This window comes from Rattus norvegicus, chromosome 3, assembly GCF_036323735.1.
Source record: "Rattus norvegicus strain BN/NHsdMcwi chromosome 3, GRCr8, whole genome shotgun sequence".
NCBI classification, from domain to species: domain Eukaryota; kingdom Metazoa; phylum Chordata; class Mammalia; order Rodentia; family Muridae; genus Rattus; species Rattus norvegicus.
This window is the reverse complement of record NC_086021.1, coordinates 173106284-173130858: the sequence shown is the minus strand read 5'-3', so window position 1 is coordinate 173130858 and position 24575 is coordinate 173106284. Positions and strand designations below refer to the sequence as shown.

Here is a 24575-nt window from a genome sequence, read left to right as displayed (position 1 = left end):
TGTGTGTGTGTGTGTATGTGTGTGTGGTGTGTATATATGTGAGTGGTGTGGTGTGTGTGTGAATGTGTGACACGTGTGTGAATGTGTATGATGTGTATGATGTATATGTAGTGTAGTGTGTGTGTGTGTATATGTGTGTGTGGTATGTGTGATGTGCATATAGTGTGGGTGTATGTGTGTGATGTGTATGGTGTAATGGTGAATAGGTGGTATGATGTGGTGGGGGGCAAAGTTGCACCCTCTATCACCCTCCACTTGATTCCCTGGGGACAGCCCACTGTATCTGAAGCCAGAGTGGCAGCCAGCAAGGCCCTGCCATCCTCCTGCCTCTACCCAGCATAGCCATAGCACTGGGGCTACAGGCTCACACATGAGAAGAGTTAGGTTTTATGTAGGTTACAGGGATTTGAACTCAGGTCTTCACGCTTGTACAGCAAGCACTCTTACCCACTATATCATCTCTCCAACCCAGAAACCAGAAATATTGCTAAGAGTTTCTGTTAGCAGACACTTTTTTGTTTTGATTTGTTTTAGTTTTTTTTTTTTCTTTTCTTTTTTTTCCGAGAGCTGAGGACTGAACCCAGGGCCTTGCACTTGCTAGGTAAGTGCTCTACCACTGAGCTAAATCCCCAACCCCTTGGTTTTGTTTTTCAAAACGGGTTCTCTGTGTAGCCCTGGCTGACCTGGAACTAACTCTCTAGATGAGGCTGACTTCAAACTCAGCGACCTGCTGGTCTCTGTCTCCTGATTAAAGGTGTGTACCACTGCTGCCCGGCTTTATTGTTCCCTTTTCAAAATTATCTGCCTGCCAGGTGGATGTCTCTGAGTTTGAGGCGAACCTGGTCTATAGAGTGAGTTCCAGGACAGCCAAGGCTGCACAGAGAAGATCTGTCTCAAAAAACTAACTAACTAACTAACTAACTAACTAACTAACTAAATAAATAAATAAATAAATAAATAAATAAATAACAAAAGGGAACAATAATAGTAGTAAAACTAAAACTAAGTAGAATTTACAGTTAACTTGGCAATGGCTTACTTACAATATGCAATATATATACCTTCATTCACTAAGTTTTTTCTTTTTATTTATTATTCTCTCACTGACTTATTTTTATCACATTTTGTATAAATAGAAAAAGTGTAAATTAGATAAAGCCTCATCATGTAGCCCACTGCCGCCTCTGTTCCCTATCTCTTCATAGTCAAGTCAAGGCCATTTCACTTCCTCTAGGAAGTCCCTACTGTCCCATTGACCTCCTGCATCTCTGTGTCCAACACTGCCTCCCATCCTGTGTGTGTGTGTGTGTGTGTGTGTGTGTGTGTGTGTGTGTGTATGTGTTTGTATGCATGTGTCTCTGTGTGTGCATGTGTCTGTGTGCATGTGTATGTGTCTGTGTGTGTGTAATAATGTGCAGATTCATGTGTGTTCATAGGTCTGCAGATTAACATGCATGCGTTTACAGGGGACAGCCCTGGGTATCATTCTTCAAGTAGTATCCACCTTTGTTTTGTGGCAGGGTCTCAGGTAGGAGACTGACTAGCCGGCAAGTCCCAGGAATCTGCTTGCCTGGAATTATAGTACACAGCACTGCACCACTGCATACAGGACACAACATTGCACCACTGCATACAGGACACAACATTGCACCACTGCATACAGGACATGGCACTGCACCACTGCATATAAGACACGGCACTGCACCACTGCATACAGGACATGGCACTGCACCACTGCATATAAGACACGGCACTGCACCACTGCACACAGCACTGCACACTGCATTCTGCACACTGCACTGTACATGCCACTGCACACAGCACTACAGCACTGCACCACTGCACACAGCACTCCACCACTGCACACTGTACACTGCACACAGCTCTGCACCACTGAACATAGCACTGCATCACTGCACATAGCACTACAGCACTGCACACAGCACTGCATACTGCACACTGCACACTGCATACTGCACACAGCACTGTGCATGCCACTGCACACAGCACTACAGCACTGCACCACTGCACACACTCCTGCACCACACCACATACAGTATACAGCACTGCACTGCCTCATACACCACCACAAACCTCACACAGCACACACCATCACACTTGGCTTTTAGTTTTACCTGTGTTCTTAGGCTAGAACTCAGGGCCTCATGCTAGCAAGACCAGCACGTTACCAACTGAGCTCTCCCCAATCCCGACCTCCCATCTCACAACAGTGATGCCTCTGACCACAATCACTAGGTCATAAAGCCCTCCTCAAAGACATGGACTGTGCCTCCCTCATTTGCATATGCTCCCCACAGAGCCTGATATGAAATGAGTAAATCTTGGGTCATTTGACAACCACCGGGGCTGCTTTATAAAGTCAAATGTCCCCGGGGGAGAAGAGGGGACTCAGCAAGTAAAGACACCTGCTGCCAAGCCTGACGACTTGAGTTCGATCCCTAGGGACCCACATACAGTGAAAGGAGAAAACTGACCTCCCCTCCCCCCAGACTGACCTCTGAGCTCCGGTGTGTGTGCACACACATACACAAGATGTAATACAACTTTAATTAAAACAAAAGTGAATGAAGTGTTCAGGTCATGCCCTCAGAACTCCACATGCAGCCTTGTCTGACCCAAACGAGAAGGGCTGAGGGCCGCACAGCCTCTTATGAGAGAGAGGTGGACTCCAAGCTTCCTTCACAGTCATGGAACTACTGATCAGGGTGGCCATGTGTCACAACTTAAGTATATCACAAGATTGGGCATGAAGCTGGTACTCAACAAATGGGGAAGAAAGAGTGAAGGGTGATGGGTGACAGCCAGCTTTCCCATTTTCCAGGTGAGTAAACGGAGGCCCAGACTGAGGATATATTTCCGGAATCTGGCATATAGTAGGTATCTGTGGACGTTTCTTGAATAAAATAAGGATACGGTATCTCAAACCCAGTGAGATGGCCACATCACATGCTTATTTTTTTTCCCATTTAGTCCAGACAAGGCTGCCAATGGATCTCCAAAGGTGTTGACCAGAAACAGAAAGAGGGACCCAAGCCAAAATCTCTGGAAGCTAACCAAAAGGCTGGGGTGTGCAGGGGTCAGAAGCTGGGGATGTGCAGGGGTGAGAAGCTGAGAGTATGTGGGGTGAGAAGCTGGGGAGGTTGCAGGGGTCAGAAACTGGGGTTTGCAGGGGTCAGAAGCTACGCATGTGCAGGGGTAAGAAAACTGGGGGCCATATATGGGTGAGAGACTGAGACTATGCAGGGATGAGAGGCTGGGCTGTGCAGGAATCAGAAGCTGGGGGTGTGCAGAGGTGAGAGGCTGGGGATGTGCAGGGCTGAGAGCTGGGGTGTGTAGGGGTAAGAAGCTGGGGATTTGCAGGGGTGAGAGGCTGAGGGTATGCAGGGGTGAGAGGCTGGGGGTTTCCATATGGATGAGAAGCTGGGAGGCCGGGAGAGGCGTGGAGGCAAGGAGTCCTCTAGGAGTGTGGCGACCCTCACCTTAGCGCTGGTGATCACTCCATAGGTAGAAAAAACTTCCTTCAGCCTATCATCATTAATGGAGTCATCCAGGTTCTTCACATAAAGGTTCACACCCTGAAAGAGGAGACACTGCTCAGTGCCCCTTCCCCTTGAGCCCCGACCGCTGGAAGTGGTGGGTCAGCGTCCGGCAAGCTCACAAGGATGTGCAGAGCCCAGCCTCATGCCACCACTTAGTCTGCATGTCTCTGGTCACACGACTTTTAAGGCCCACAACCGCTCCCACACACTGCACAACTCCTAGCCTCCCATGTCACACAGGAGGACCATGGAAGGAGGTTTCAGACTCATGCAGGTTGAGGCTCTCCAGACGGCTGGGTAGAACATCTGTGGGCAGACCTCCTGACGGGCCAATTCTGTTTTACTCACCGAGTGAAGGAGAGCTGCCCCTCCATCACATGGCAGCTTGACATATCCTCTTACATGGTGCAGGATGCCACTCTAAGCCTTTACACACTGACCGTAAGATACGGAGACTTTAATCCCCATCTCAGCAACGTCAAAACTGCGGCACAATCGTTTGTGCCAGCTCTTTGTGGTGTGGACTGTACTGCCCACCACAGGATGTGTGCCAGCTTCTCCTGCCTCCCAAAGGTGACACCTGCAGGTTCTAGACATTCTCAAGTGTCCCTGCAGTGGGGATAAAGCCATCTGTTGTGTCCACAAGAGTGTGTATACACATGGTATATATGTATACACACCGTGTACATTCTCCATAAAATCTAAAATGTCTATTAAAAAATTTTAGAGGGGTTCACCTCCAAGAAGTTACAGTGTATTGATGTACACTAATTTTTGTAAAGATTTATTTATTTATATGAGTACACTGTCGCTTTCTTCAGACACACCAGAAGAGGGCATCAGATCCCATTATGGATGGTTGGGAGCCACCATGTGGTTGCTGGGAATTGAACTCAGGACCTCTGGAAGAGCAGTCACTGCTCTTAACCACTGAGCCATCTCTCCAGCCCCCAAATGTACACTAATTTTTAATTAGTTAAGTTGTAGGGTATGGTGGCTTGTGAATGTAATCCCAGCATGTAGGAGAGAGACACAGGAGGATCATGGCCAGCCTGGTCTACATAGGGAGTTTCAGGGCAATCAGAACTATATAGTGAGAGTCCCTCTCAGAAACAAGGGCTGGAGAGATGACTCAGCAGGTGAAGAGCACCGGCTGCTCTCGAAGAGCCCATGTGACGGCTGACAACCGCCTATAACTAACTCGGGGTTCAGAGGATCTCGCGCTCTCTTCTGACCTCCACAGGTCATACACACAGTGGTACACATGCATTCAGGCACACACTCATAAACAAATCGTAAAAACAACAGTTAGCTCTCTGTAATTGTGTGTGTGCATGCACGCGTGTGAGCGTGTGCGCACATGCATGCATGCAAGCATGTAGAGGCCATAGTTGACCGTGGGTGTCTTCCTCAATCACTCCTTGTCTTTTGATACTGGGTCTCTTCACTGCTGAGGTGAGAATCACCAGTTAGGCCAGGCTGGAGGCTCAGCAAGTCCCAGGGAGTCGCCCATCTCTCCCAGGGTTTGTATTAAGTTGTGTGGTGCGATACCCAGCTTTTATGTGGGCACTGGGGCTCAAACCTAAGTTCTCATGTTTGGTAGCAAGCACTTCACTGACTGAGTCACAACTTAAAGTGACTTTATTGGCTGAGCAACATTCCAACTTCTAGATATAACATGTTCAGCCTAATTATTCTCAGCCTAGAGTAAGGCGTCCTCCAGAGGCATTTGGAAATATGGAGGGCATTCTTATAGTCCACCACTGGAGGATGCAGTGGGTAAAGGACACACAAACGATTACTCTGACTAATGTTGACAGCATTCCAACCAGCCCTCTTGGTCCAGTTAGATGCTGCTTCTCCTCTGACACGAGTCGGGCAGGGAAGCCTACTCCGGTGCTCATCTGACCCCCGCCCTGACCCATGTTTCTAGAAGCAGGGTGGCTATGGGATGAGATCCTATTCAGAGTCCCCTCGGCACAGCCGCCCCACCTCAGACAGACCTTGCAGGCTCTGCTGAAGCCTGGCCTCACCTGGTAGCGGTTCTGCCTCTCCTGCTTCATTTGTTCAAATCTGCGCTTCAGCTCGTTCTGCCGCTCTGCCCGCTTCTGGGCCCGGCCCACATAGAGCAGCTGCCCGCTCACCTCCTTCCCATTCATGTGGTCCACAGCCTGGAGAGGAGGAGGAGGAAGAAGAGGAGGGGGATGAAGAAGAGGAGGGGGATGAAGAAGAGGAGAAGGAGGAAGAGGAGGAGGAAGAAGAGGAGGGGGAGGAGGGGATGAAGAAGAGAAGGAGGGGGGAGGAGGGGGGATAAAGAGGAGGGTGAGGAGGATGAATAATAGGAGGAGGAGGATGGGGAAGAGGAGGAGGAAGAGGAGGAGGAAGAGGAAGAGGAGGAGGAAGAGGAGGAGAAAGAGGAGGAGAAAGAGGAGGGGAGGAAGAGGAGGAGGAGGAAGAAGAGAAGGAGGAAGAAGAGGAGAAAGAGGAGGAGGAGAAAGAGGAGGGGATGGAGAAGAGGATGAGGAGGGGGAAGAGGAGGGAATGGGGAAGAGGAGGGAATGAAGAAGAGGAGGGGGGATGAAGAGGAGGGGGGATGAAGAGGAGGAGGAAGAGGAGGGGGAGGAAGAGGAAGAGGAGGATGAAGAGGAGGAAGAGGAGGGGGAGGAAGAGGAAGGGATGAAGAGGAGGAGAGGAAGATGAGGAGGGGGGAAGGAGGAAGAGAAGGAGGAGGAGAGCGCATGATGAGCCATCTGGATGTGACCCCGCCTCCCATCCAGACTCCTGGGTCAGAGGAAACCATCTACAACTAAGCTGGCCTTCCTAGCCGAGAATAATTAATACCATGGGAAGGTGTCTTACAGGACAAACGGAGACTCTAGAGTAAATTATGAATTTAAAATTGTTTAGTTAGGTTTTATTCTAATAAACAGAACGGAAGCCTGAATGATGACAACGTGGCTGTAAACCTCAGCACTTAGGACATGGGACAGAGAACTGTGGTGACTACAGGGTTAGCTTGGCCTCCTGACCAGGCCAGCGTGGGTTACAAGCTGAGAACCTGTCTCAAACAAGAAGAAACAAACAAACAAACAAAAAAAACCCTCAAAATTAACATCAAGTTTTCCATACTTAAAATTTAAAGACTTTTAATGCATGTGTAGGTATGCATATCTGGGTTGGTATGAATGCTTGTGTACAAGTGCCCAGAGAGGCCAAAAAGAGGACCCAGCCTCCTCCTGTGACTGCAGGGAGCTGAACTTGGATTCTCTGCAGGGACAGTCAGTGCTCTTAACTGCTGAGCCATCTCCAGCCCCCAATATTTAAATGCACCCTACATTGAACGAAGCCAGTCACTAAAGGAGGTAGCGAACTCTCTCTCTAACTAACATCTCTCTCTAGGCGATGTTCTGGAAAAGGCAGAACTGTGAGGTCAGTGAAAAGTTCAGTGGAGGCCAGAGCATTGGAAAGGATGGCACAGGCATTAGAGAGCTAAACGTACTCCACTGTAAGGTAACGGTGGAGGCATACACTTCCATATTTGTCCAAACCCAGAGAATGAATACCAACCAAGAACGAACCCCAGAGTAAACCAGAGCCCCCCAGTTGATGATGGCGTGTGTGTCAAAGCGGACTCGCCGGTGTGACAAATGTACCACTCTGCTGAGTTTGCTGAGGATGGGGGAGACCGTGGAGGCCAGAGGTGTGGGGGACATCCATGCCATCCGCCCAGTTTTGCAAGGACTTTACACTGCTCTAGAAGTTCTACTAGAAAATAAGATAAACTTAGATTTTTCCAAGATGACTCAGTGTCTAATCAGCGTCCTCCGTGGGGCAGTTTACAGCACAGAAAAATTCCTTTTGTCAATCACAAGGGCTTTCATAAGTAGTCATGGAAACACTGTACTTCAATCCTGATTTTTCTTTTCCTTCCTTTCTTTCTTTCTTTCTTTCTTTCTCTTTCTTTCTTTCCTTCCTTCCTTCTCTTTCCCCTTCCCTTCCTCTTCCTCTCTTTACTTTTTCTTTCCATTTTTTTTTTTGGTGTGTGTGTGTGGCAGAGGGAGGGTGGGGGAGGCAGGGTTTCTCTGTGGAGCCTTGGCTCTCCTGGAACTCACTTTGTAGACCAGGCTGGCCTTGAACTAATGAGCTCTGCTTGCCTCTGCCTCCCAAGAGTGCCACCACCAACCAGCTTTCTTTTACTTTTTAAAAACCTTTTTTTAAAGAATTTAAAGTGATTTTATTATTCTTTGTGCATAGCTGATTGCATTTGTGTCTGTGTACTATGTGTGTGCCCATGGAGGCCACAAGAGGGAGTCAGACTCCCTAGAAATGGGGCTGTGGATGATTGCGAGCTACTGTGGGGAGTGCTGGGAATTGAACCTGGGTCCTCCTTAAGAGCAGCCAGTGCTCATAACCACTCTGCCATCTCCCAGCCACCTCAATCTCTCACATTACATTACATGTTAAAAAAAAAACATTAATGTATGTGTATGGTGTATATCTGTTTGTGTATGCTGCCTGTGGGCAGGTGTTCGAGGGGCCAGAAGAGGGCAGCAGATCCCTAGAGCTGGAGTTACAGCCTTGGTGCTGGGATCTGTAATCAGTGGCCTCTGGAGGAACAGCGAGGGTTCCTAACTGCTGAGCCATCTCTCTAGACCCATGATTTTTCTTTTCTTAACAAGCCCAACCCTGTTACATAGCATAAAGTCTTCTGCCAAAGGACATCCCACTTGAGGATCGATTTATTCTCAGAAAGCCGTGGAAATCAGACCCAAGTGCACACTGACTCCGTGGTTAGAATTTTTTACTGGTATGAGGAAAAACATTTGAGGGGGTTCTCTGGCTTCCCAAGAGGTCAGTTAATAGTATTTGCACATAGTGAGGGATGCCTCCCTGCCTAAATGTTTTATTCTTTGAACTTCTAGGCTTAGAAACAAACAAGGAAAGATAAGGCCAAATCCTGGTATTCCGGGCACGGGGGCGGGGCTTTCTTACCCTCTGTGGGCGGGCCTGCCCCTGATCTTCTGGCTTCCCAAGCCTGGCTTCCGGGCTCCTTACTGGAGCAGGACCGTGGAGACACCTACCTTCTGGGCTTCCTCATGCTTCTCAAAGTTGATGAAGCCGAAGCCCCGGGACTGCCCATTGCTGTCTCTCATCACCTTCACACTCTGCGTCTTTCCTAGGAAGGACCAAACTGGCTTAGCAGGGAGTCAGAGGAAGGGCCAGCAAGGTCCCTTCCTTCTTATAGAAGTCCCCCGGAATCCCGGGGACGGGAGTGGGGAGCCCTCCTCCCACCGGACCTGGGCATGGAAGAAGAGCGATAGTGTTTCCCCTTCTCCTTTGGGGAGCATGCCCACCAAACTGGGAGAAGAGGTCCTGGAGGCCCTGCTCATCCATGTCCACGCGCAGGTTCTTCACATAGATGTTGGTGAATCCTAGGGCCCGAGCCCCCAGCTCTGCCTCCCGCTTCTGGCGAGACTTGAAGTGACCTACGAAACTGTGCACACATCAACAGAGTAGAAACCACCAGTTTCATCGTCCCTCCATTCCAGACTGGGCCCATCCCACAAGCCTAGGTCACGCTGGTGGGAACCCTGGCAGGGCCATGCTGCATGGACTGGATGTGTCCTAAACCCAGTCGTTTTCAATAGCCGAGAAGCTCTAGTCCAGATCTCAACCCTTACATGAGGTTACAAGGGCTTTATCCCAGTGACCCGTTCACACAGAGTAAATGCTCCTGGGGGCACAAGAAAGGAGAGCACCGATTTGGAACTGGGCACAAGTGTGGATCCTCATCAACACTTGCCTAGCTCTGGGGTCCTAAGCTAGTGACTGAAGCTCTCCGAGTCTTAGGGATTATCCCTGTAAGCGTGAGGTCCAATTCACACTGTGGGGCTTTGTTTATCTGGAGAGTTCCTGAGGAGTGAGGTGAGCTTTTCAGACATGGTTGGTATCAGGGTCACTGGTGGTAAAGGGGGGTAGACTGACGTCATTTAAATACAACATTTTTTTAAAAGATTTATTTGTTTTATTTAAGTTCTCTGTCCCTGTCTTCAGACACACCAGAAGGGGGCAACAGATCCCATTACAGATGGTTGTGAGCCACCATGTGGTTGCTGAGAATTGAACTCAGGACCTCTGGTAGCATAGTCAGTGCTCTTAACCACTGTGCTCTCTCTCCAGTCCCAAATACAACATTTATTCTTTTAAAATCTGGAGTTTCTGGGCTAGGAATCTAGCTCAGTAGAGTGCTTGTCTAGCATGTATGAGTCCCTAGTTCAATCCCAAGCATAGCTAAAAAGGAAAGTAAAAACCTAGAATTTTCAAGTTCATATAAATAATACATCCAAGGATCATTCGGAAGTGGGTGGGAGAAGAGAAGACTCTTACTATGTTGTCCAGGATTCCCTGAAACTTTTGAACTCAAGTAATTCTTCTGCCTCAGCTTCCCAAGTAGCTGGGACCACAGGAACACACTACTGCACTTGGCCAAAAAGAGTCATTGATTAACAAAGACCAGGGCTGGAGAGATGGCTCAGTGGTTAAGAACACTGACTGCGGGTTGGGGATTTAGCTCAGTGGTAGAGCGCTTGCCTAGCAAGCGTAAGGCCCTGGGTTCGGTCCCCAGCTCCGGGGGGAAAAAAAAAAAAGAACACTGACTGCTCTTCCAGAGGTTCTGAGTTCAAATCCCAGCAACCACATGGTGGCTCACAACCATCTGTAATGGGATCCGATGCCCTCTTAAAAAAAAAAAAAAAAAGGCCAGGCATACGAAAGGCAGGTGGTTTATGGAGCGCATGTGTTATAAGTAAGTTGGAGCAGACACCAAAGAGTTGAACAGCACTCACAGAAGTGGTTACCTAGTGACATATATGAATCGGGGAAACCTCAGGACAAAGCAATATAAGTGGGAGAGGGGACCCAGAGAAACTCCAGATCAAAGAACCCAGTACCTCTGGCAATTCAGGCAGGGCTGGTAGCCTCACATGGGTAATTTTAGTACTGGGGTGGGGGGGTGTGGAGGCAGGAGGATGGGGAGTTCAAGGTCATCCCAGCTACATAGTATGAGATGCCAGGGGTTGGTCTGGTTGTTCCTGAGAAGAGATCCTCACATTTACCAAGTGATGCTATGCAACCTTGTTTCCCCGAGTGAATTGCTGCAATAGAGGTAGGCAGGTTTACCTGACAGGAGGTCACAGGTAGAGAAAAAAAGAAGAAGAATGAGAAGGAGAGGAGGAAGTATCCACCAGAGGAGATAGATGGACCGTGAGCACATGGCCAGGAGAAGCAGCAAGTAACAAGGGGCATTCGGCTGGGATGTGAGTTAGAACAGCTCCAAAACCTGCCCAGGGGAGGTTTACAGCTTGTAAAGAAAATACCTGGATTGTGTGTCTTTCCTATGGGCTAGCTAGAATTCGTAATTCCTCTTACTCCTGTCTCAAAAAGAAGAAAGCACAAAACCAAAAAGTGGCCTTCTCTCCCACAGCACGGGGCTGTGTGGCTGAACCATCAGATAGGCAGATTCCAAATGGGGAAAGGACCAGCCCCAGGCAGGTTCTTTTCAGGTCTGCAGCACGATTTTCCCATCTGTGAAATGGGATGATTCCAAACCTGGGCAGACAAAACATGTGCTGGTTTTCCCGTCTGCCCTCAGGTCCCGTGGGATAGCAGCAGCACCCAAGGCCAAGGGAAGAAGCTGCAGCTGTACAGACTGAATGCCAGACGAAGTCAGCAAGCTATTCCCTCCAGAATTCTCATTCCTCGCTCAGAATAGTTCTTAGACACCTATCAACTCCAGCTTTACCCAAGGAAAGAGTCCCTGAGAGGCAGAGCAACTCACCTGAGGTTCCACGCCAAGGAAGATCTCCGTGCAGCACCTAGTGTCCACTAGACAGTCACAGAAGCAACATTCCTGATTTCCCAGTCCCATCCCCTTAGCCTCTACCCTCCCCCAGGCCCAGGACTCACACTTTCCGGTCATTCAGCAACATCCCATTCATGGTGTTGATGGCCTTCTGGGCAGCCTCGTGGGTCTCAAAATGCACAAAGCCGAAACCCCGTGATCCATGCTCATTGTATACCACCTGGGTCACAGGGAGGAAGGACAGGGACGCCACCCAATGGGGACTTCAGGGAGAGAAAGAGAAAGGGATAGTGACAGTACAGGAATGTTCCCGATGACTCAAAGACAATTATGTGGAGGCTGGGGATGGAGCTCAGACCCTGGGGTTTTATCTGGGGTCTCGGGGGGAAGACTGAGACCTAATCTCACAACAGCCCCAGTTTAGAACTGGGAGATGGAATTTGAGAAAGACCAGTCTGCTTGTTCGAGGTGACGGCCTATGGGAAAGTGGACATGGGATTTCGACCCAGCAGCTGTCCCCTGATTCTGACAGCAAACTGAAGATACCGTGATACTGTAAACATCTCAGGGGAGGCTGGCTAGAGAAGCTGTAATACAGTTGCCTGGTCTGCAAGAGTATGTGGTAGATAATGTGGCTTCCGGTAATTTGAAATGTGTGACTGAAGGACGAGCCCAAATCATGCCCATTTGGGTTAAGCGGGATCTACAAATAGGAAGTTTTGAAACACACACACACACACACACACACACACACACACACACACACACACCTGCTTTAGTTGGCTTTTGTTCAGATGATTTTTGAGACAGGATCTTGCTCTGTAGCCCAGACTATCTTCAAACTTGAAATCCTACTACCACAGTCTCACTAGTGCTAGGATTACAGGTGTGTACAGCTGTGCCCACAGCTGTGCCCACCTCACAAAACATTGACAGTGAGTATTCCTGGGACCAGGGATGGAAAGGACAGAGCCTTATTCTTTAGTTTCTTCTATATTGTTTGAATTTTACCAATCTATATATTATCCTAACAACAAACACACATCAGTTCTGTAGCAGAACACTCCATGTGTCTGTAATGGGTCTGACTCAAGCTGAAAGGGCAGAAGCGGACAACAAAAAATACCCCAGTTTTCAGCTCTTGGTGACCTTGAATGAAGGCTTTTAGCCCTATTTCTCCTCCTCCTCCTCCTCCTCCTCCTCCTCCTCCTCCTCCTCCTCCTCCTCCTCCTCTTCCTCCTCCTCTTCCTCCTCCTCTTCCTCCTCCTCCTCCTCTTCCTCCTCCTCCTCCTCTTCTTCTTCTTCTTTTGAAAGATTTATTTATTTTCTTTATATGAGTACACTGTGGCTAGCTGTCTTCATGCACACCAGAAGGGGGCATCAGATCCCATCACAGATGGTCGTGAGCCACCATGTGGTTGCTGGGAATTGAACTCAGGACCTCTGAAAGAGCAGTCAGTGCTCCTAACCACTGAGCCCTCTCTCCAGCCGCCCTAGAGATTCTTAACTTCTGAGACCCAGTGGGAAAATTAGAATAAATAACTGTTCCAAGGTCAGCCATTGAATAGCAATTTCAAAATGATTGCATGTTCACTGAGACGCTTCATGTCCCAGGTCCCTTTTCAGAGATGGCACCCGGCTCAGTCCACTTCCCAACTCCTAGAGACGAGTCCTACCACTCACTGCCCCTTGCGGAGGAAGCCAAAGTAGGGGCAGGGTAATTAACCACCAGACAGCACACAGGACATGAAAGCATTTGGACTCAGGACACTAGCCTTGAGTATCCTCTTTCTGGCCCAATATATTACGTTGCCTTGCTGCTACATGGCTGGCTTTGCATTTAGGTGGCCCGACTCTGATCAAGCTTGTGTTCTTCCCAAAATGCCACAGAAATGCCACAGAAATCTTTCTAGACTGGCCTAGTGGCTCCCTCCTTTCTGGGCCCCTGACTCCATGAGAACCTTTTCCCTGGGCCCAATTCCCAGTTATTCCCACAAGCCCTACCAACTCCAGCCAAGCCAAGGAGTGGAGGTAGGGACCACATTGTGAGCCTTGTTCCTAGCCGTGCCCACAGCAGGGGTTCCTTAGGCCTATGAGGACTTCTCTCCTGTGTCACACCAAGATTGCTATGCAGTCTTCAGTGGCCCAGGGGACACAAGGCCTGAAGAAGTGGGGTAGACTTCCCCTGCTCAATTTACTTCAGTTGGTCTGGTAAGCCCACTAGTTCAATGACTAAAGCCAGGCATGGTGGTGCACAATGCTCTGGGAGACTGAGGCAAGGGACTGCTTTGAGTTTGAGGTAGCCGAACTTCAGAGTAGCCAGAGAAACCATAGCAACTCAAGGCCAGCCAGGACTATGTAAGGACCTTGTCTCAAAAAAAAAAAAAAAATGACAACAATGAAAACCCAAAACAACAGCTTGGGCTGGAAAGATGGCCCAGTGGTTAAGAGCACTGACTGCTCTTCCAGAGGTCCTGAGTTCAATTCCCAGCAGCCACATGGTGGCTCACAACCATTTATAAATAAAATAAATAAATCTTAAAGAAAAAAAAACAGCAACAACGAAATCCAAAAAATTAAACCCAAAGCTTTTAACCTTAACCCTCCATCCATCTACTACATTGAACTGCAGACAAGCAATTTTACAGCTTCAAACCTCTGTGGTCTCAAGCAAAACTCGGAAACCCTCCTAGGGACATGCATCTTAAAGGGAGGGAGGTAGAGAGGGAGGGAGTGAGGAAGGGAGGGAGTGAGGGAGGGAGGGAGGGAGGGAGGAAGGGAGGGAGGAAGGGAGGGAGGAAGGGAGGGAGGAATCCAGAGAGACTACATACACCGGCAACCAAGACCGAGTGCTGACAGCATGTAAGAATGTATTCCACAACCAAGCTTCTTCCTTCCACTGGTCCTCAGGGCAAGGAGCTGTCTGTTTCTCTCAGGTACAGTCTATACCTCAGGTGTCAGTCAGAGACAGGCTGTCTCCACGGGGAAGGTGGGAGGGCCCAGCTGAGAGTTGAGGGACGGTAGCTGGTGTATTGTTAGTGCTCAGGGAAGACTCAAACTGAGATCATGGTACCTCTGCCTATGCCTCTCTAGAAACCTCAGGGGACCTGATGGGCCATCCTCTATGACGTCCAGGACATGACCGCAGGCTTTAGTCCTCTACTCAGCACACACTGACCTACTGTTAGGCTTCTAGTCCTGAACATCCTCCTATAGAAGGTTGGAGAACTAATCAGAACTCTTCTCAAACCATGATAATCCATTCAGTACTTACTGCATGGCACGATGGGGGGAGAAAAGTCACTGTGTCCAAGAATACAAAGAAAGACTGGGAGACAAGCAGTGAGTAAGAATAAAGTGGAGTTTAAGTTCTAGTATAAGAAATACCTTAAAAACAACATGTGGTAGGGGGCATGAGACTCAGTGGTAGCTTGGGTTCCCTTTCCAGGACCAAGGGACACCAGAAGCAAGATGTATCTGCTGATTGCTTCAGTGGCCCCCATGAACAGCTTTGCTGCCACCATATGCTTAATTCTGTTCTGTTGTCTTTGTCATTAACTACCTCCTTACTTGAATGTGCATTGGGCTGTTACTAGCTCTGGTCTATAGAAAACAGTAGGGGCAAAGGGGTTCTGACTCTGAGGCGAAGTTTCAGGTAGCCTGGTGAACTTCTGTCTTCTGAGACCTGCCGCAGTTGAGAGAAAGCCCTGGGCTAGCCTGCAGGAGCATGGACGACCCCACAGAGGAAATCCCAGATGTTTTAACTGACAGCTGGCCAGGTCTACATGGGTCTCCCGAGAGCTCCTGCCAGGTTCAGGTAGCATGTTAGGGAACCCAGCCAGGGCCAGAAATGCTGTCCAGCTGAGTTCAACCCAAATCACCATATTGGAATTATAAACTAACGAGTACTGCTGACAACCATGAGGTAGGCTGATTACACACCATGAGCTGGCTGTTGGACACATGGGTGACCTCTAACAGTTCTGGGAGGAGAAAACCATGAATTAGCTCCTGACTAAGTGACAAAGCCCATGAAGTGAGGTGCTGCTTGGACCTCTACCACAAAGGTATTTGACACCAACTGACTTTCCCAGAGGAGGAGCACCCACCTTAGAAGACAGGATGCTCCCAAAGGTGGAGAAGGTGTCATACAGAGCCTTGTTGTCAATGGAATTCTCCAAGTTTTTGATAAAGATGTTGCCCATACCGGACCTTCGAAGGCCTGGGTCTCTGTGGGACCACATGATTCGGATGGGCTGGCCTTTGATCATCTCAAAGTTCATCGTGTCCAGTGCCCGCTCCGCTGGAGAGGAGGCAAGGAGAGAAAGGGGCAAGTTAGGTGACATTTGTGACCCTGAATCTTCAAGTCCTTCTCGAATGGGGGAAAGGAAAGCCATGGTCTGGGCCTTACTTGAGGTGTGAGCCTGGGAGAATGGTGGATTAGGCTGAGGGAATTGTTGTACACGGTACTCCTCACACCGTTGCGGAAAGATCAACCCTCAGCAAGTAGCAAGGATCCCCATCGTACAGATGGGAAGAGTGAGGCTTGCAAAGGCAGAGCCTGGGTCTTCCAGCCTTGGACACACTTGCATGGGTGAGCACGTGAGTGAAGGGAAGTGACCCCCCCCCCCCTCACTAGTTCCCCTGGGAAGTGAGGAGGTGGTGACGGCACCTTCCTTCCTACGCCTAAATGAAACAATGTCACCTATTGCTGGCCTGTCAAGCAGGTTGATAAGTAAAACATGCAACGAATGGTACTTAGATTTTGCACTCTGCAGGGAACAGATGTTTGGTAAATGGTGGCACGTGCAGAAGCAATGGCCTCCACCCAGCACCCTTCTACTTGGACAGCCTATTCCTTGCAGATAATGTGCCACCTGCTTCAGGGACCCTGCTAGCTTCAGAGGCACAGAAGAGGCAAACAGGATGCAGTGGAGCAGGCCGCAGACATCTGTACTTTCCACCGACTGCTAACAGACCCAGTCAGAATCCCCACAGTTCAGATCTCCCATCTACGGACTGGGCCCTGATGGTCAGGTCCTGCTTCAGTCAGGAGATTTGCCTTTCAGCAGGCATAGGCAGAAGTGGGGTGTAGTGGAGGGCCTGAACATCCTGGACTCAGCAAAGCTCCTGACTCACACTGAGGCCTGAACTACTTCACCTTGAGACAGGATCTCAATATGCAGCCCATGCTAGCCTCGAATTCATGTTCTTGCCATGGCTTCCCCAGTAAGTGGGGGAGGACAGTTCTTGGTTACATCTCTGGAGTGGTTCATGCACTGTCACTTAAGAGTACATCCAGTGTCCCTAATGGTACCTCACACTCCGGTTTCCCATTCTTCGTGATACTGAGAAACAAGCCTTGGCCTCTCACCAAGGGTGGTCCTGCCCAGTGCCATAGCCTCAGCAAAACCACGGTTCCTAACCTGTGTCCTCCGTTTTCAGCAGAAGACCAGACATGCTCAGCTGACAATTACTAATCAATGCTTTCACCCTGACGGTGGCTGTCAAAGCCTACAGGAGGCGGCTCTTCCGGAATCAGAAAGGCAAGGCACCTGGTGTAGACCTCAGGTCAGGCTACACTGGAAGGCAGCAACCCAAGGCCTCCTCCCCACCCTACACCTGCAAGGCTTTGGGTAGCTTCCTCCCAGGTGCTGTCAATCTCATATATAACCATTCTTGAAGAGAGGCAGAACCTCAGTTTCCTTCCACACAGCCAACTGAGCTCAGAGTGGTTGAGCCACTTGCCTGATGTCACACAGATCCTGGATTCCTAACCCAGCTCTGCTTAATCTCAAAGCCACTTAGCAACAACCAGCAGGCCCAGCAGTAATTGTCAATTCTCCCTTCAACGACTGAATGCCTACCTTCCAACTCCCTGTCTCTGGGCCTCATTTTCCCTAACTATGATAAAGACGATGGAAACACAGGCTGCCCAATCTTCTCTGGCTACGATCTGTAATATAAAATACCCATAATTAGCTACAGGCCCATTTCTACCTAAAAGATAGATAATCACTATTACTGAGCCAATAATAGTTCGTTTGAAGGAAAACTTTCCAGTTCAGGATGGTAGTTATCAAAAGGAAAGTATTTTGCCCAAGAATGTTAAAAGCAAACTTTTCTCTTCTCTGGGGCTCACCGTCAGCAGGCTGCTGGAAGTTGATATAGGCATAGCCCAGAGAGCGCCGGGTGGCCACGTCCCGACACACACGGATGGAAAGAATAGTGCCGATGGGGGAGAACATCTCATAGAGCATAGCTTCGGTCACGTCGGGGTGCAGATCGCCCACATAGAGCGAGGAGAGTGAGCAGCCGTGGCCCCTGGTGTCCATGGCGTGCAGGGCACCCAGAAGCAGGCCAGCAAGCAGCCCCAGCTAGCAGGGTGCCGGGCTGGCAATCGTGGTGGTGGCTGTAGCAGGGCTCTGCCAGTCGTCCTGTTTGCCTGCAAAGGCCCCCTTGCCTTAACCAATCCCGGTGCCTAGCCCCACCCACCTGGGAATCCTCAGGCCGAGAATGGCGCAGGTGACCGGCATCTCCCACCTTGCCTAGGAGGAAGGCCAGAAGTCTGGGGCAGTCAAGGCAGATCGTGATAGATGGAGACTTTTAGAAGAGGCAGGGTGCAGGTTCGAACATCAGGTCATTCATCTCTCTCTCTCTATAGAAAATGGAGACACTTCCCTCTTGGCAACGATAAAAGCAGATGGCTTTTTGTAGGTTTCAGTACAAACTAGAGAATCCATATCTTGTTTTGAGGTCGTTAAAGAGTTTTGAGATTGGGAAGATGGCCCAACGGGTAAAATACCTCCGTGCAGGCATGAGGAGCTTAACGCCCGAGGAAAAGCTAAGTTGATGGTGATTGGCTCCCGTGGCCTTAAAGCCCTGAGGAGATGGAGACTTGGGCACTGTGTGCTCATGATGTAATTCATGCATGCGGACAAACACATTCATACACTTGAACTAAAAAGAAATCTTAAGGAATACAAATAAAATAAAAGTGCACCATTCATCACCCTGGAGATCCCTAACACCCACAGCTGTTCTGCATTCTTAAGCACAGGATGTTATAGAATTCTTTTAAAAAACTATTTTTTATTGTTTTTTTTTAAAGATTTTGTTTTGTTTTGTTTTTTCTTTTTTCAAGACAGGGTTTCTTTATGTAGCCATGTGTCTTGGAAGTCGCTCTGAAGACCAGACTGGCCTCGAACTCACAGAGATCCTCCTGCCTCTCCCTCCAGAGCTCTGGGATTAAAAGCGTGTGCAGCCACCACCCCACTTTAAGATTATTTTTTAAATTATGTTTATGTGTACCGATATTTGTACACAAGTGCCTACACCCATGGAGGTCAGAGGTGTTGGTCCTCCACGGAGCTGGGGTTCCAGGAGGTTGTGAAATACCAAATGTAGGTTCTGGGAATCAAACTCAGGCCCTCTCCAAGAGCGGAATGCACTCAACCACTGAGCCATCTTTTCAGCCTCTTTTTTTATGCATTGAAGATTTCATACACATATCTAGTGTATTTTAGTCATATCCACCTTCAACTCCCCTCTCCACCTTCCTCCAAATCCCCTCTCCATGTCTCCCCCAACTTCATGTTTGTTTGTTTGCTTTTAATAGCCCACTGAGTTCAATAGTGCTACCCATAGATGCGTGGGTGTGGAGCCATCTACTAGAGCATGGTCAACTTTCCAGGGACCACAACCCTAAAGAACACTGACTCTCCTCTCCTAGCAGCCATTAATAAATTGTACAGGCAACCACAGCGTCTGGGAGTTCATGAGCGTAGCAGTCATACTGCAGAATATGATCCGTAACCTTGTAAGAAATCATACATGTCATCCCCGACCATAAGAGTCTCAAGAACGTCTCAGCTGACTCTGACAGCGTGTGGTATAACTTCCCGTTCTTCCCTTTACTTACGCTTGGTTTGCGCATCTTCAAGGTGTGTTCCTCAATCTAAAACTTTGAGGTGATCATACCATCTATCTGATGAGGTTGTCTTACAGAGGGCAGACAGTACAGCAAGGTCCTGGACTGGCATTATGTAACTAAACAGGTTGGGTTTGCACCCTGATAAGAAAAGCCACAATAAATAAATAGATAGATGATGGATGGAGATAGATAGATAGATAGATAGATAGATAGATAGATAGATAGATAGATAGACAGACAGACAGACAGAGACAGATAGACAGATAAACCCCCTGTAGCAGAGAGTGTTTTTTTTTTTCTAAAGCAATGCCCTCCTTGAATGAAGTAGGGGGGTTTATACAAGACTATACACATACTGGACCAGGTGGCTCCCTTCTAAGCACACTCAGGTATTCTCCTTAGGACACTCAGTTTAAGATGCTGAAATGCATGTCTAAGATTAAAGCGATGGATAGGAGTGCCTCTGGGCACATCCAGCTTGCAGTATAAAGTTTTAATGGACCAGACATATTTTGAAGTCACAGTAATTCGGGATTCCACACTTGAAGGTTTCTTTCTGCCTTGCTCACTGGCTAACAATCCCACAATGGGGCTGTAGAGGAAATCTTGAGGAAGCACTTCAGAGGTTCCTGCTGAGTAAGAGTTAGTAGTACAAGCATTGGCGAGGGGAAGTCTCATTATTTGCATTGGCAAAAGAACGTTTGGGTAAAGTTTAGCTCTCTATAATTCAGCCATTCTCCGTGAACTTATTTATTGTCAATTTATTCACTGTGTGCCTGCACACATCCATGCGCATGCGTGCACATGATGGTATGTATGTACAGGTTAAAGGATATGTGGAAGTTGGCTCTCTTCTTCCAGCAAGTGGCCTTTCTACATCAAACTCAGATCCTCGGGCCTGGCAGCAAGAGCCCCCACCGACTGAGCCACCTCCATAGAGCTGCTGCTGCCACTGCCTGCCTGCCTCCCTCTCCAGCTGTCTGTCCCTCTCCAGAGTCTCTCTATGTAGCCCCAGAGCTCGATACATAGACCAGGATGCTCTCAGATGTGCAGAGATCTCCCTTCCTCTGCCTCCCAAGGGCTGGGATTGGAGGTAGGTGACACCATGCCTAGCCTCCATCTGGCTTTACTCGCCACACTGGGCTCTTGAAAGGTTTTGAGGCCAGATGAACAGTCAATCCTTTAAAAATTCTTCATGGTGTCTGTAGTTTTGTCCCATAGCCCTGGGCAGCCCATTGCTTGGTATCTCTTGACCATGGCAGAAGGTTAAACAACCATGCAGTGCTCCTCTCACTCAAGCAGGCAGGCCTGTCTTAAATCCACACCCAACGGGAACTTACCCATGCAGCCCATCTGTTATCTGGGGAGGAGCATACAGAAGCCCGGGGCAGATGACAAACTTAAAACCTGGCCCATTCTCTCTCTCACTACCATTGCTCACTGGTCTTGGCACCTTTGAGGGTTGCCAAGGTATATTAGCTTCAATACCTGTCACATTAACGGGGACAGAAAAATCTACAATTCTCTATGCCCCTCATTTAAATCTTGGCCACTTCTGAGGGAGGGCTGAGGTGGTTCAGAGCTTCCTCCAAAACGGGGTGCAGCCAGAAATCACTGAAACCTCTTGCACTGCCACTCCAACCCTCTCGCTACCACCGCTTAAGTACACCTTGAATGAGCTGACACGTGGTTTGAAAGCTTTCCTTCTACAGCAGTGGTTCTCAACCTTCCTAACACTGTGATCCTTTAAACAGTTCGTGTTGTGATGACCCCCCAACCATAAAATTATTTCGTTGCTATTCATAACTGTAGTTATTACTGTTATGAATCATGACATAAATAATATCTGATATGCAATCCTTGTGAAAGAGTCATTCAACCCCCAGACACACAGGTTCAGAACTGCTGTTTTAGAAGCCCAAAAGCACCAAATTTAGTTTCCCGTCACTCAAGCTCAATACAAATACTTCATTTGCCTAGAAGGAAGCACCAGAAGCCATCCTTGGGCCCCCACCCCCACCCCAGAACCTCTTAGGGGCCTTAACACTTACTGTATATACGCGCTACTCTTCATTTAGACCCAACAGCCTCTCCTGTCTTGCAAAGGTCACATCCCACTTCTAGTACCAGCAAACCTACTAATGGCCTTTACCAGTCCTGGTGTCACCGCTAAACCAGCTTCTAACTCTGCCAACTGTCTGATCGAGGCAGTGGGCAGCACACCAATCAATGCCTTTGTAACAAGTTCTCAGTAATGACCCCTTTCTAGAAAAAAACTTTTCTTTTTCATTTTAATCCTATATGTATTGGTGTGAGGGTGTCATATCCTCTGAAATTGATATTCTAGTTATGAGCAGCCATGTGGGTGCTGGGAATTGAACCTGGGTCCTCCAGAAGATCAACCAGTGCTCTTGACCCTGAGCTTTCTCTCCAGCCTCTAAAGCAATCTTTTTCCTCCTCCTTCTCATGTGTGTGTTTTGCCTGTATTATGCCTCTAAATCATGTGCCCACCTGGTCTCTGTGGAGGCCAGAAGACAACAGGCGCCCTGGGATTGAGTTACCAGGCAGTCGTGATCAGGGACTTCAATGTGGGTCCTCTGAAGAGCAGCCAGCAGCCCTTACCACTGAGCCATCTAACCCCAATGCCTGCCCTTTTCTTTTTTTTTTTTTTTTGGTTCTTTTTTTCGGAGCTGGGGACCGAACCCAGGGCCTTGCACTTCCTAGGTAAGCGCTCTACCACTGAGCTAAATCCCCAGCCCCATGCCTGCCCTTTTCAATGCCTCCCAGTTCCAAATATTTGTGACCATCTCAAGAACTAACCAAGTGTCCCTAACAATCCACATGAGCCAACAGTCCACAAGGGACATTCCCCTGTTGTCTCAGACAACAGCCTTTTTCTCAAGGAAGGAGGGATAGTAATCTCCATTTCCATGACATCTATATTTCTACCTCAACTTCCTCCATGCCCCACAGCCTCACAAAACAAACTTAATCTCTTATCTTTTGGGGGTGGGGGAGTATATGCACATCAGGGCTCATGTGTGGTCAGAGGGCATCTTCCCTTCTTTCCTCCTACCATGTGGGTCCTGGGGATCAAACCCAGGTCCTCTGGCTTGGCAGCAGGAACGTTTTTACCCATGAAGCCATCTCAGGCTTTCTCCACTCAAGTTGTTCAGAGGCAGAATAATCTGATTACCATTTTCCTGTCAGGGCCACCACTAGGGCCACTTCTGCATGTCGAGCCACAAACCTTCCCTTCCTCTTCTGTACCATGGGTTCCCAAGTTTTTGGATCTGTGAAGAGCCCCAATAACATTTGCCACCACAAGATGGCACTGGCTTCCACTGCGCCCCATGTGGAAAGCCGGGATAGCTTTTGCCATTACAAGATGGCGCTGGCCTCCACCGCGCCAGCCGACTTCCTTTCAGGAAGTTAACTGTGTGCGCATGTGCAAGAGTGTCTTCGTGCCAGGTTTTTGCCCACTCTGGGGCGTGCCTATGAGATCATGGGTAAGCGACCAATCAGGTGTGGATGCGCCACGCTAGGGTGTATATAAGCCGCGCCATGCTGGCGCCCCGGGCCCCCTCTCTTTAAGATACAATATAAACATTTTGCTGCAGAAGGATTCGTGTGTCCGCGCGTGCGTTTCCTGCTGGCGGGACGTTGGGCGCGCAACATCTGGTGCCGAAACCCGGCAGAAACGCCACACCATCGCCAGGCGCCGAGGAGGGGGTCCTCCGTCAGCGGAGAGAATCCAGAACTGCAGTGTTTTAGGGTAAGCTTTGAAAGATATGTTTGGTCTTGATCTGTTTCAATTCTCTCCCCAGCTAGAAGATGCGGCAGAAGTTTTTGTTATCGTTTTAGCAGCCTTCATGCTTTCTCTTTTGGTTTTTGATTTTGTGGCTGCTGCTAGGCAACGTCAGAGGTCGTGCCTAGAAGATGGGAGCCGCCCAACTGTAATAGCAGGACAGAGAGTGCTAGGGGAGTTACAAGACAGCATGTCAGAAACAGAGCGGGATAAAAGAGCTCAAAGAAAAAAGATAAATATAAGAAAAAAGACCCTCCCAAAGACTTCAGATCTGAGGGAGCGAGAGGTTGGGGAAAGAACGCCCCGGGAGAGAAACAGAGAAAGGAGAAGAAAGTTTTGAAAAGGAGAAGCCTTTATCCGGTAAAGGAGTTAGAGGCTTTAGAGCTTGATAGCTCAAAAACAGACGAGCTTGGCTCCTCTGAGGAAGAGGATTTAGAAGATGAGGCAGCTCGCTATGAAGAAGAAAGATATGGGCCTAGGTGGAGAACCACTGTGAAGAAACCAAAAGTTATGGATCCTTTGTGGGCAAGGCTGATAATTTTGTTTAAACTTCACAGAGTCATACTGATCAGATTTGATAGAGGTAGACCGCCTGAAAAACTTATTCAGGAGAATCAAACAAAAAGATTCACTTCCATACCATTTGTGAATGTCAGTTGTGCTGCTCAGATATCCCGTAATATATCTCAGTATCTTACAGGAATTTGGTTTCAACATGTTGATGGACTAGTCCAGGAATTGAGACAATCCATCGTCCATATCAACTCCACTCAAGTGGATGGTCACCGTGGAAGTGGTGGGAAAGGGGAAATCCTACCTCTCTGCTGACTCCTATTGGAATCTGGGTTCCTTTCGTGGAACACCATCTAGTTTTTTCCCTCTTTGTCTATTGTCTGTCCTTGGTGCACCAAGCTGTCCATGTATGTCAGTTTATGTCTGTGGTTTTTGTTTCTTGTTGCTTAAATGTTTTATGTTTCATGTTCAAAAGAGAAAATGGTTAAAAACTTCATCTGCTGGTCGTTCACACCTTGATTTGGTTTTAACTCGTTTCAAAAAAGGAACAAATGGGGGTTGGGGATTTAGATCAGCGGAAGAGCACTTGCCTAGCGAGCGCAAGGCCCTGGGTTCGGTCCCCAGCTCCAAAAAAAAGAAAAAAGAAAAAAAAAGGAACAAATGAATAAAAAGCAGTTTCAATCAGTCCTTGGAGCCCTGTACCTGTAGTCAGGTGTCTAGGTCAGCTGGAGAAGCTGCCCAGGGGTGAGCGTCTGCATGAGCTGATTATTAGACTCAACAGGTGACAAGGTGCTTCTCTTAAAATCATAGCTAAAAAGGTAAAAATGGTGCTTGGTCTAAATATTAAAGACATGTATAGCCACTTCAATTTTGTTTCTGATTGGTTTTAAATGTATAAAT

The 24575-nt window shown here is 48.5% G+C and overlaps 1 protein-coding gene across 1 annotated transcript in view; it reads right to left on the bottom strand.

Moving 5' to 3' along the window:
* The window catches only part of Pabpc1l (poly(A) binding protein, cytoplasmic 1-like), a 33534-nt gene extending 14531 nt beyond the window's left edge, over positions 1-19003 (bottom strand). The window contains exons 1-7 of the mRNA XM_063285213.1: positions 17564-19003; positions 15531-15724; positions 11526-11641; positions 8915-9054; positions 8642-8736; positions 5594-5731; positions 3501-3596 (exon numbers count right to left, since the gene is read on the bottom strand). Coding sequence (XP_063141283.1) covers positions 3501-3596; positions 5594-5731; positions 8642-8736; positions 8915-9054; positions 11526-11641; positions 15531-15724; positions 17564-17756 — 972 coding nt within the window. The 5' untranslated portion in view covers positions 17757-19003. The remainder of the gene's footprint in view (positions 1-3500; positions 3597-5593; positions 5732-8641; positions 8737-8914; positions 9055-11525; positions 11642-15530; positions 15725-17563) is intronic.
* Positions 19004-24575: the final 5572 nt, after the last annotated feature.